Source organism: Rhea pennata, chromosome 3 (assembly GCF_028389875.1).
Source record: "Rhea pennata isolate bPtePen1 chromosome 3, bPtePen1.pri, whole genome shotgun sequence".
Lineage (NCBI taxonomy): Eukaryota > Metazoa > Chordata > Aves > Rheiformes > Rheidae > Rhea > Rhea pennata.
In genome coordinates this window covers 4,417,697-4,430,854 of record NC_084665.1, presented here as the reverse complement: position 1 = coordinate 4,430,854, position 13,158 = coordinate 4,417,697, and the positions used below count along the sequence as shown (strand labels likewise).

At 47.4% G+C, this 13,158-nt stretch overlaps 1 protein-coding gene across 1 annotated transcript in view; it reads left to right on the top strand.

Moving 5' to 3' along the window:
* MEIS1 (Meis homeobox 1) overlaps positions 1–13,158 on the top strand; it is a 95,608-nt gene that overhangs the window by 73,093 nt on the left and 9,357 nt on the right. The window contains 1 exon segment of the mRNA XM_062571415.1: positions 3,277–3,353. Within this exon segment, the coding sequence (XP_062427399.1) occupies positions 3,277–3,353 (77 nt within the window).

Below are 13,158 nucleotides of genomic sequence, written 5' to 3'. Positions count from 1 at the left end.
TATTGGAGACGGATTCGTCGTCCTCGTTTGTTGTCAGCCCTGTTCCTGCAAACGCCTGCCGCACCTACCTGCTTCCTACCTGTTTTGCCCCGGCTTTGCCCTTTCCCTCCGGCCTCGAGGAGCGAGCCCGAGCGGCGGCAGCGGCGCTGGGGAGGAGGCTCGGCCTTCCCGGGCGTAATCGCGGGTTTACGGCTTTCGCCGGCTCTCGAGGTGTTAGCGCAGATCAAATGGAAAACACTCCGGCAGGACCCTTGCCGCTACTTGCGCTGCCCGTGCGTGGTCCCCCTCGTTAATTCTGATTGCGAGACCCCACGGTAATTTTGTTTGCTCTCCTAATGCGCTGCCGCTCTCCCGGTGGTCCGGCATATCTTTTCTCAAATTCCCATCTTGATCAATTGTTTGCAAATAATTAAGCTTTTAAGAGATAATGGTAGGAGCTAATGTACACAACAAAGTGAAGGTCTCGAGTCGCTGTTTATTGAGCAGCAGTACAATTTGCTCTGATATGCCAAAGTGATCTGAAGGAATGGGCGTGCTTGCCAGCGGGAAGCCGTGCATCGGTTTTAGACACAATTGCAAATGCATACACACGCACAAATGCATATTCATACCCGTATATATATTTTATATACTAACTTCTCCGTATGTGTGTGTATCGATGTCTTTATCCCTGCCGAGCAAAACGCTCCGGAGCGTTTGCAAAAGCGCCTGTTGTCACACGTGTGAAATAAAGAAGCAGTTTGGAGTGAATTTCCTATTTCTTCCTAAAATGGCAGTTCTCCGAGTTTGCCCCCTTTTGCTGCGTTGCAACGTGATGTCTGCCTTTGCCGGTAGCATAGGCCTTACTAGCCCTGTGGGTGGGAATGCAGCAAGGCTTTGAATGTTTTTATAGCAGCCTAGCCTGTGGCATGCTGATTCTTTGTCAAGTCATTTTTTTTCTTCTTCTTCTTTTAGCCTACAAAGGAACAACTCATACAATCCACAGAAAGCTTATATAATAAGGATGCCCGGCGTTTAAGATGTTTTAAACACACCGAGTTGTAGTTAAAAAGCTTGCCGCGTTGTGAACCTTTCGCTAAGAGGGATTAACTGCACAAAGTTAAGGCTGTCATGTGATTAGAGCAATTACAGATTTTCATGAAATTAAAAGTTGGTGCCGTACTAGGCTATGAAAAAAAAAAATCAGATGACCTTAAGCATACCACAGTTTGAAGAATTTGGGGTTTGGGACTTTTAAAGCAATTATTTTTACAGTGACTGTATTATTCTGATGGCTAATTTTATCCGGTCTTCTCTATTTGGAAAAAAGTCCAGAACAATTGAAAATTGCTTAATGGAGACAGAGTTCTCAATTCCAATAGCTAGAGGCTGTCTAGTAATTATTGCTTGCTGCATGAAATTAGACACAGTTTGTTCAATTACTTAAAATTAGATCACATGTAAGGTAGCAAAGCGAAATAAGACAAAAAGAATAATTTTGTCCTTGCTTGATAGTAAAGTCATGAAACGGGAAGTAAGCTGTAAAGATGAAAAAGTTACAAATCTTCTCTGTAGCTTTTGGAAGAGAAGATGAATGTTATGTTCAGATAGATGGACATAAGTCAAGTGTAACGATTTGTTGTGGAAGAACACATATATAGCATAGACTATCAAATTTACACTGTATTTTTGCATGTATGAAATGCAAATTATCTGTTAAAATAGATAAAATCCCCTTCCCCATTTCCCCCACTTTACAATTCTGGAGCTCTGGGGTTTTCACGTGCAGGCAGGAAATACAGAGAGGAGTTTAGAGATGTGCGGGTTATCTACGGGCTTGCTGTCACAAAATAGTATTTTTAAAAGATTGGAAGGCTATCTGAGATGCCAGCTATGTGTGAGAAAATACTGTCCGTATATATATGCACTTACTACACTCCATCACTGCCAGTTTTGGCAGTGCAGCCGTGTCTTTCGGCGCTGAGGACCACTGCAGGGTCCTTCGAATTGGACACAGCAGGCAGGAGCAAGTTAATAGAGTTAGAGCAAAAAATCCATATTTGGTGAAGGGAGGTTATTCAGTCACGTACCACATCCATTAGATTTCAGATTAGGCTGTTTACAAGAATATATAAAATCTGCTAAATAGTTATGATAGCAATAAGATTGCTGAATTTTATGAGGTTTTAAATTCTTACACTTTACAAGGTTTCGGGTTGCATCGCTCGTAATATTATGCTGGGGAATACATCCAAGAATGTTTCGGAAAAATGGATCTTTGTGGCAAGCAGCTGTTAAATGCGTTGTTTGGCTAGGTCTAAACAACTTTATCAAATAGTCTTACCGAAATGTTCAAATAATGAAGTGTCTTGCAACAGGTCGGATCCGAATTCAGTGCGTACTGACACTTAAATGTCCAACTTAGGAGTTTTCAACCAGCTACTCAAAACAAGGTTTCTCCGGGGAACTGTGACATGCACAGTGTTGGGTCATTTTCTTTTGAGACAGTAACATCATGACAGCAAGGGAAAGGATAGAAATGATACTGCTAATGTCATTGCTAAATTCCAACTCAGATGTGGTTTTCACAGTGGATTTATTTAGCAATTTGTATTTGTGCACAAGCGAGTTTTCTGAGAAAACAGTCAAGTTCTCGCAAGAAACTTAACATAGGATTGAATTTTAACATTAACTTCAATTAAACCAGTATTTATTTTCTGTCCTTTAGGATTAGTGCAGCACAACTCTGCTAATGTCAGGCAAATATGTGCAGATCATTGACCTTATATTGGCCTGTGTACAAAATCCAGGCATTTGTTTATGTTCAGGATGCTGATCATCTTTACAAATTATTTTCGGGCGCTGGCAAGATTTGTCTTCGCTGTCTCAGAAAAACATTGCTGTGCTATAGTTTTGTAGAGAGACACTGTATGACATTATGTGAAATAGGGAAAAAGAAAATCGTGATTTGACTCTAGTCACTCATTCGAGACAAGCGCAAAAACTTTCAGCTAATGCAACAAATATCCTTCTTGAGTATCAAGGTACTGCCAGTATCCTAAGCAGTTATTTCTCCACTTCACTAATCTTTATAATTGGCTTGTCTTTTACTGCCATTAATTAAATGATGTAGTAGCCCATTAATAATTATAAAAGAGTGACACACCTCAGCATTTTCACCTTTCAGTAATAGATGTCACGCTTCTGTTTTTACTTTTATTCTTTTTTTTTTTTTTGAAATAAAAAGGCAAAAGAAGCATTGTTTTAAACGTGTGTATTTATTTTGGTGTCTTATAGCACCCTTACCCTTCAGAAGAACAGAAAAAGCAGTTGGCACAAGACACAGGGCTCACTATACTTCAAGTGAACAACTGGTAAGTAATTTTTTAGTGTTTTCTCGAGAGCCGCGGGCCCCGCCGGGGCTCCTGCTTTGCGCCTTGCGGGGGTCTCGCTTCCCCGCCGCTGCTGCAGCGGCGGGGCCCGCCGGGTGCCCTGGGTGCTGGGGTCCCAGAGGCTGCGTCCCGGGCTGCGGCGCCTTCGGGCGCCCCGGGGGCGCGAGGCCGAGACGCGGCGGGAGGCGAGCGGCAGCCGCCCACTCCCCCCTGCCCGCAGCCCCTGTGCTTACGCTGTGTTTTTCCCGCGTGGCCAAGTTTTCCTGACGTTGTTGGCTTGGAGGGGGGGAGGCGGGCTGGCTGGCATCGTTAAATCTCTTTGCTGGTTGTCTCGAAAGTGCAGGTTTTGTTTCGAGGAAATGAGAGTCCGTGCTGTATCTGCAGAGCGTTTGGAGTTGCTAGCTGTCTGAGACATGGGGAAGGCAACCAGCGAAAATTACTCTTGATTTAAGTGTAAAAGCATGACAGCGAACCCTTAAAAGAAAAAGTTTGATTTATTACCCTTTGTTACTGCATCAAAATGTAGGTTTCTCCCACTGTGCCAGAACAAGTGTCATATTTGAAGTGTATTGCAATCTAATACCTTGTAAAACTAAGTGTATCTAATTAATTGTCCTAATATTTTTAGATTACTGTTTATGATGGGAAACCTTATCCTCTTTGAAGTAATACCCAGCAAATGGCCAAGGCAAACAGCAAGCCTGCTGGGGAAAAAGGAGGGAGGAATGCCAGTTTGCAGACAAAAGTATTTTTTTCCGTTCAATAAGTGTCAGAGATTAATATTCCTGAAGCTCTGATTACATGGCCTAATCCATTTTAGTGAATAAATTTGGTCTTGATGTCCATTGCACCTACATTAACAAACCCTCTTCTGTTCAAGAGACTAGGAGCCTATGGGAGAGATTTCAGATATATTAAACCCCATTACAGAAAATGTAATTTCTGTCAATATAATCCCGTGTATTCTTCAATTTAGTACTTTAGAGATAACAAGCTACTTACAATATATTTGCCTTTGGAGGATTAATTTACAAAGTGCACTATCAGGGAGAGGCAGGCAGGCTCACGTAAGCGTAGCTTGTACGGGTTATCAATTTCTGCGACCCTGCGGCAGCCCTGGGAGATCAATTTTTTGAAGCCCTTTAAGACACCGAATAAAGGAAAAAACCAGACACTTAGTGCAGGTGAAGTACGCTTTGGAGGTATTTACTTTAAAATGGAGAACTAAAAGACACTAATCAGGAAAAAAAAAAAAGTTAGTTAGTTACATGCGAGCGGGGTACCCCAGACGGGCTGGGAGAAGTGCGGGCGCTCGTCTGGGACGTGTTCCCTCCCGCCGCTGCCCCTCGACGCCCCGAGCCGCCTCGCGCTCCGCTCGGCGCAGAGGATGCGAGCCGGGCAGCTGAGCGCCGTGGCTCGTTTGGCACGGACGAGCGTGTCAGTTCAGGATGGCCCATCAAAGAAATTCTTAGAGATAATGAACCCCGGCTGCTTTGAAGTAAAGCTGGTGGGATTTCTCCCGAGTGACTTCCCAGGGTGTTTTTCAGTACTCATCTCGCCTTGGATTTGGAGTTTTACTTTGGCTTTGTGTCAGATGTGTTTTTATAAGTTCCTTATGTGCAAGGGGAAAAAAAAAAGAAAAAAGTAGGTCAAAATACATTATAACTTGAGTCTTCTGGATGTAGGGCAGGCTTCCTCTGCTTGAGCTAGTTTGGTAATTCTGCTGCGGTGGTACAATTGTATAAATTATTGAGAGAATCCGTCCTGCCCTCCGCAGCCTCGCCGAGGTTTGACATTACGGAGCCAGTCGGCACCTTGGAAATCGCAGGTGGTGCTAGGTGGTGGGCAGAGAGGCCAGCATACCACCACGGAGCCCCCGCTTTTGGGCTGAGGAGAAGGAGGCTGTGATAGTGCAAGGGCACGAGGGTCGCTCACACGCACACGCACACGTGCAGAGCAAAGAGCCAGCCATGGGGTGAACAACGAGCTTCTCGTCTGCTCCCAAATCCTGGGGATCCCTGCAACCGTTTCCCAACATTTTGCTGAATGCGTTTTCTTACAGTGTGGTATGCATGAGAACAAATTCCTTTTGCCTAAATTGTTTGCTGCAGGGAACAGCTAACATATCATTTATGGTTAGCTTTGCCTTTCTTCAGCTGGCTCATAAGTCATTCAGCCACAACTTTCAAAAAATTTTGCTTTCCTCCTTAGATTCTTCAAAACTTGTTAACACACACGTACATTTTTGTATTAATGATGAGTCATTGTAAATCACTGTTGCAGAGATTAAATAAAATGCTGAAGGGCAGGCTGGGTGCAGATCAGTCATAAATTATTGGCAGCAACACAGCATGTGGGAATACATGAAATGTGCATGAAAAACATAAACTCATGTCTGGTAGCATGGTAGTTAGCCCAGACTGGGAATGCTGGATTTTCTGGATGGAATTATAAGTTTGCCACAAAGAAGCCAGTGAAGAGAGCATTTGTTTTCCGCAGATTGAAAGCATTTGAACAATTTTTTGTCATATTTTGGATGCCTTCACAGTATATGCTGGTTGCATACTTCAGTTTGTCTGCCACAACGAAAAATGGTGCTTTTCACGTGCATTCTGCACGGTGCCCGGGCTCCCCGGGCTGACGCACACAACTCCTATTGACGGTGAAGGAGGTTGCGTGAAGGGCGTGAAGATCTGAGACGTGCCATAAAACGTATCCGTGCTAGGGCACACAGCTTCGAAAATACCACGGTTTTAACCTGAACCTTTTTCTTATTATTTTTTTTTAAGTAATCAAATCACCCATGTGGAGAATTTCCCTCCTTTTTTAATCAGCAGAGATTTTGCTTGGGAGTGAGCTGTGTTCACTTCTAGGACCCCCCCTCTTTGGCACGGTTGGGTGTTTCTGTTGCAGGAAAAGGGAGCGACCAGCACGTTGCAAAAAAATCCATTGCAAAGGTACAGAGGTAGCAGAGTTCAATCTGCTGTTAGTCTAAACGAACCGTTCGGATCCTCGTCTTGTTAGTCGTTTAACCTCGTAGCAGTTTAGGGTTCAAAGCATGGTAATGTGAACTCGAAGGGGCACTTGCACGATCTTAACAGCGGTGCGTATATGGACACAGAAGGGACCTGACAAAGTACAGGTTAATAAGGGGCTTCTCCCCGGTGATAAAAACTCCTGCTCTGTGATTGAAATATCCAGAAGGTGTGATGCAATCACTTACTACCTCGCTAGAGAGCCAGCTAGGGCATATTGAACGATCCGAACAGCTTCCTTGTTTACTGCATCCCAGCTGAATCCCTTCCTGTTAAGAGCTAATGTTAAATAATTACTCGGGGTACTCTAAGGAGAGCACAGAGCGGTTCGCATCAAGGGCTGTGCTAGGTGTCAGGTGCTTGGCTGGGTTTTATAGAAGTCTCAGTACACAGACGTATGTAGCTTATATTTGTATGATAATGCATATATATATATATCTGTGTACCTATATGCATTTGCATGCAGGTCTCTGTATAGGGGCACGTACGCCGGCATGAGAATTGTCTTTTAAAAAAGATTGTAGGCCAAAAAAAAAGCTCGGAAGTGAGGAGATGCCAGCCTTCTATTAAGTGCTTCCACCCTGCTTTTGCCAAAATGTAGTTGTGTTATCTAGGGCACGGACTAGACAATGATGGAGCGGCTAGTCAATATTTTATCCTACCCTCATTCTTCAGTGCTTCATTTGTTGAGCGGTATTCAAACCGTGCTCCAAGGTGGAATTAATAATTACTGATGGGCTTTCCTCCGGCGCTCACCGCTTAGTATCCCCGGACTTCGCTGCGCTCCGTTCGCCTGCGTGTGCGCGCAGGTGCGGGGCAGCGCGGGGCATTTTTACAGTCCCCCTGCGAAGGGAGAGAGCGGCCACGTCCCTGGCAGGCGGGCGAGGAGCTGAGGCTGCCGCGGGGTGGGTTTTGGACTGCCAGGCGACTCGACGTGGTAGCACGTTACTCGGGTCCGCGTGCAGGCGGCCGGGGCAGCGGCGGCGCCGAGGTCTGGCTGCTCCGGCACCTACCTGCGAAGCGCCGGGGCGGGCAGGGGCGCGAGGGGCGAGTCTGGGTTTGCTGATCGGCTCGGCAGCACCCACGCGGTGCAAGGCGGACGTAGCACCGGGAGTCCTGCGTTCAGCCGCTTCCGCCGGGACTGCTTTTATTTCCCTACCTTATTCTTTCAACTTTTGCATGCTTTATTTCCTGGAGAAATCAGTTTTTCTACGTTTCGCTGCCCTGTTCTCCTAACAGAGACCGTCACCACCCCCCGAAAGCCCCCAGACGCAGGGGTCGGGCTCGTCCCGCCGTGCCGGGGTCCAGCCCCGCGCAGCTCCCCGAGGTGGCCCGGGGCTGGGGACTGGCGTGAGCTTTGCTGGGCTCCTGCGCCCGAGGCGAATTCCCACCGGGCGAAAGGCCGGCGCGTGACCGCTGTGCCACTCGAGTGCCACTTCGGCACTATTTTTAGGATGGAAGAGGCCTGCAGGGAAGGAGGGCGGCGAAGGCAGGTGCCGGTCCTGTCCGCGGAGGGGATTTGCACCCCGCTGCACCCCCTCGAGCTGCAGAACACCCAATAAACAGGCCAAGCGTCCGGCTTGCTGCCTTGCAGAACGTGTCGCACTCGGGGGGTTTTTAGTCAGCGGCGAGTAAAATGCATGCTTGTTTTTAGATTTATCTATTACTGCTTTTGTTGCAGCAAACAGATTAAACTAGAAAAGGTCAAGATGCGATTTGAATCTGTGTAATAACATAACAAATATTTTTCTCAGTAATCAGATACAGAAAATACAAGTGCTTATTTACTTGTAAATGTTAAAACATTCACAAATTACCCTCTCAACTTCAGCCGTTCCAACTTAATCAGAGACCGTCAGATTTTGGAAGCTATTCTGCTTTTTCTTCTTCGTGTAATTCAATAATACATTTGCGGATGCGATTTAATCACTGGTTAATGGGGATACACGTGAAAGCAGGAAAAATAGAAGTAAGAAAGAATGTAAGACTCAGGTCTAAAGAATGTGTGTTGTGTTTGTTATTGCAAAGCAAAAGAAGACAGTACGTGTGTGCGATGTGAAAATCACACCTTCCACCCTCAGAAGACACCCCTCCTCACAAAACCCAAAGAAAAACATTAAGAACGACTCTTGCTGGGGGAATTGTTAGACCATTTGAGCAATTCAGAGTATGTGCGGTAAATTAGCTGCTCTAAATGTACCATGTGCAGGGCTTTTAAAGCAGATTTTTACATTTATGTTTTCACTAAGTCTTAGCTAATTGTTATGCCTTTCACCTTGAATGCCAATTGTAATAATAATATTACATCTGTAGTCTATTTCTCTGTTCTTAAATTACAGCAATCAGGAATACTCACTAGGTAAAATACTGTATAGTTACTCATAAGAAAATATTGAAATCAGATGAAAAATGTTTAGCTTGCATATTGCCTGAGACAGCCCTGGAGAGCTGCCAGACAGCCAAGGTATTATTAGAAAAGCTGAGCAAATAGCTTTGCAGGGGGACGCGCGGGGGATTTCGTGCCATCGGGCACCGTCACAGCAGAAGAGTTTAGGAGTTTTGTCCGACAGACGCCGGTTAATTCCGGAGAAACGCAACCTGGTCGCCGACGCGCGGGCGTTGCGGCGGCTCGGGGGCACGGCGGGGCCGCGCGGCTCCGGGCTTTACCTGCCGGCAGCCCGGCTAACCAAAGGCACTCGGCACTGCAGCGGTTAACAGGCAGCAAGAATCCTTCTCGCCGTGGGCATTGCATCCTTTTGCATGGTAGTTTTGTACCTGACAAACTTTTTAGTTGGTGCATTAATATTCTATAACTAATGTGCTGTCAGGTGTCATGAAGATGAGATTAAAAGGCGCTGTTCAGGCAGTCTCCGGTTGCTCGTTTCTCCACTTTTGCAGGCGTTTTCTTCTGCGGGATTAGGGTTGGGGTCACCGTTCTTTGTTTGCTGCTTTTCAAAGGGCTCAGGCTCAGGTGTGCACCGTATAAAAACAGAGTTGAGCCTTAAGAATATCCCAGACACGGCTGTATTGTGGGAACGCGGCGCTGCCGTTGAGGGAGGGGTTCTGCGTCAGTAAATAGTTCGCGGTGCTTATGGGTTTTCTTTAGCAAAAGAGACGCTTCTGTCAGAAAAAAAAAAGTACCTTCAGTATCAAAAAAGCAAAAGAGAGATAGAGAGAAGAGGAGAGTAATGGTTTGTCATTTCTTTGCAAGTCAGGTTTTGGTCTATTCTTGTCAAATCTGTCTCAAGTGTGTTTACATATAGTTTGCCTTTCTGGTATTTGGTGCTTGCACAGACCTGATCTCCACCTATTTTATGTCAACAGTTGCTGAGATTGGTGTACAGCGATTAAGCGCTGAGAACTGAAACACCAACACGCGGAGAGCGGTGCCCTCAGAGACCCTCTCTCGCACTTACATCATGAACTAGCTGCAGGCTGCACCTGCATAAAACAAACTGCATTTCTGAGTGGTTAAAAAGTCAGCCTGAAATATTAAAAATGGGGCAAATGTTGCCTCCTTGTTGGATAAAACAATTTTCTCTTCTCAAAAATGAAACACAGCCAGAGGCAGATGGAGAGGAAGTGCTGTGGAGGGCGTGCATTTTGCCCTGCCTGCTCTCAAATGATTCTGCGTAAATGATGTATGGCTGGCTGTGTCAGCCACGGAGCTAACGAGTCGTCTTTTTTTTATCTTACTTTTAAAAAGAAAAGAAAAGAAACAGCAGCAGATACTGCTGAAAAAAAACTACTATTTCTGCAGTCCTCAACAAAATCTAGGTCATGTTACAGTTTCATGGGTTATTATTATTATTTTTTTCCGCCCAGGCACTATAGTCCTTTTGGCTTTTTGGCTAATGATAAAGTATAATGGTTGAAATGCAGCAATATGAATTGCTCCTTTTTAATTCAGGCTTATCCCAGAAATGTCCAGCTTCTCGCCTGGTGTAAAGGTGGTTTATCTTCCTTGGTTTGTATCGTCTGAGGGGCTGGTCACTAAGCTTTACATGTCCCAAGATCTTACAGATTCTTGATTTTTGACATTCCTCTGACCTACCCAAGTGAATTTCATTTTTACCATTTTCTGAAGATATCTTTTCTCCTTCCCGGAATAAAATGCTGTAAGGAACAGGATTAAAAGCAAAAGAAATGACTCTGCTTAATGGAAAATTATGTCTAGGTGAAATAGATTACAAAGCAGGTTATTAGTAGTAGTTATGAAACAGGGAAATAGGATGTCTTAGCAGGGAGGTAGCCAAGAAGTGTATGGTTTTTTTTTTCTGAGTTGGTCGTGTGGCATGATTCAGAGTTGTCGCTCTATGACTATCTTTTGTGGCTTCTGTGAAAAAAAAAATGATGTTTGAGACGAGCCTCACAGGTGCCCACATCACACAAAATACACCACGGCACTCGTGCGTGTCGTCTCAGCAGCAGTAGAGAGGACCAGAGCGCAGGAAGCAGAGCTTCCCGCATCCGCCCCAAGCGGATTCCTCCAGGAGTAGTTGGGAGCTGTGTCGGAGCAGGGACATATTTCATATGGAAATCGCAGCTGTAATGCAGAGGCTCATTTTCGAGTTCTCGGGGTGTTTTGCCCCAAAGGGACTTGTCGGGCGTTTTGGGTTGGTGACACCATTCGTTTATCCTTCTCCTACCGGCTGGGAGGACCCGGTGTGGGGTTATTGCTTCCCTAGTTCTAAGTGGTCTTTTGGAGAAGAGAGGAGGGTGCAGAGATCCATCTGGGAGGGTGGACAGAGCATTTCTCACATCTTTAAGTGAGCAGGAACTCATTTAGAGCATCAGCCAGATGTGGGAGCAGCCTTTTTGCTTTAACTTATGCGATATGGGCTGAAGGACCAGGCATGTGTTTCAGCTGACATGTAATATCCATTACAGGTAGGAGTGACTGGGGAGAAAGCAGTTGGGACAGGACTCCCAACTCAGTATATGGAAAAAGCCGTAGACCTTGACGGAGGACCCCCACTCCTGCCGTTGGAAGGATGATTGCTGAGATGAGATGTAAGATGGAGTGAGGACCTCTCTGGTATACAAGAAATGATTTGGGCGAGTTGTGTTTAGGATGTAAAAGGGGTGGAAACCCAAACAGAGTTTCCCACCATTTTCACAAGCTTTTTGTGACCTGCGGGCCTGCTGTTCCTAAATGCAGCAACCCTCAGACATCAGGCTGTAAGTGAACAAATTGCAAGTCTTTAGTGGAGTTCAAAGTTCAGCATGCAAGGGAGAAAGCTGCACCAGAGGTTCAGTGCTTAGACCACTTGTGCGGCTGGAGAAAGCCCGAAGATCATGCAGGAACCTTTCACAAACACTGTGTTTGGCTTGAAAAAGAGACTGTGCAGAATCGAGAGAGGAAATTGCTCGGAGAGAGAGAGAGGGGGGGCTGTGCTTTCACAGGAAGAGCAGGTAGTTTGCTATCAGTTCTTACCCGTTCCCAGCATAATCTATGTCATCCAGCAGGACTGTGTTAGTTTGAAGACAACTTTGCTGAAGCTCTGAAGCTTCAGACAGACAGCTCAGGGTCTGACCACCTGCAGGACCCCCTCAGCTCTGGCTCACCTATATAGTGGAAGGCCAAAAATCAGTAAAACATGCCGAGCTGGAAGATTTCCATCAGTCCGGGCACCTCTGGCCACGTGCCCCGTGCCCCGCGTGTTCTGGAGGTGCCCGCCTTCGCAGCGGGCTCCGCACGTGGGAGCATCTTCTCCCAGCAAAGGCGGTGCCCTGCGCGGCGCTGGCTTAATTCCTCCCCGAGACCGCGCCGGGGAGCGGGCTGCGCGTTGGGAGCGCGGCGTGGCCGCGTCTTCGGGGCAGGCAGGGCTTTGGCGGCAGGCGCTTTGTTTTGTGCAGCCGGCCGTGGTGCTGCAGCGGCTCAGCTCCGTGCCTGGCGTGGTGGGTTAGAGCAGCCTCCGCGCTGCTCTCCTCGCCGACTCCTCGCCGTGTTCCTTAAAGGCTAATTGTGGCACACGGAGATCAACAAAGTACAGCTGCACTGGGATTTGGGAGTCGGGAAGAGACAGAAGGTCAGCTCCGCTGGCACTTTGCCATTTAAAGATTTCCCCTTACATCATCTGGCTGCTCGGGGCGAGTTTACATCTGCTGCGCACCACGAGGGAATTGCGGTGTCAGGGAAGGAGCCGGCCGCCGGCCCTCCCCGGCCCGGCCGGGACCTGCAGCAGCGCGGCCGCTCCGGGCCCCGGGGCGCGGGGCGGTGGGAGCTGGGCTCGGCGCCGCAGAGTTCCCAGCGACGGGGGCTGCGCGCCGGTCCCGCGGCGAGCTAGCGAGAAAGCGTGCTAGGGAGCAGGAGGGGGGAAGGGAGCCGGACCCGGGAGATGAAGACGTGGCCAAAGGTGGAGCTTGTGCGTGCCGGGCTGGCCGAACGCAGGACGGCGCGGCCGGCTCCCGTCGCGGGGGCCCTGACCCGCTCGCAGCTCCCCGCTTTCCGCTCCCGCGCGTGGCGTGCTCGGCACGTCGGCGGGTTTTGCCTCGCGGAGAGGTTCCCTAGCGCGCTCCCGCTTCGAAGCCCCCTCTCCGAGCGCGCGCCGCAGGCACGCCGGTGGGGTCGCGTAGAAATGCTCCAAGTCAGAAGCTATTTTTAAAACGAAATCGCAGAACTGCACATGGCTTTCATTAGTGCTTTACATCAAATTTGTCAGCTAATTAGTGGTTTTTCATCACTAGTTTTGCATAGTATTTTATTTGCTCGCTCTTCAGTATTGTCTCGCAGCAGCCCCGGCCCCATA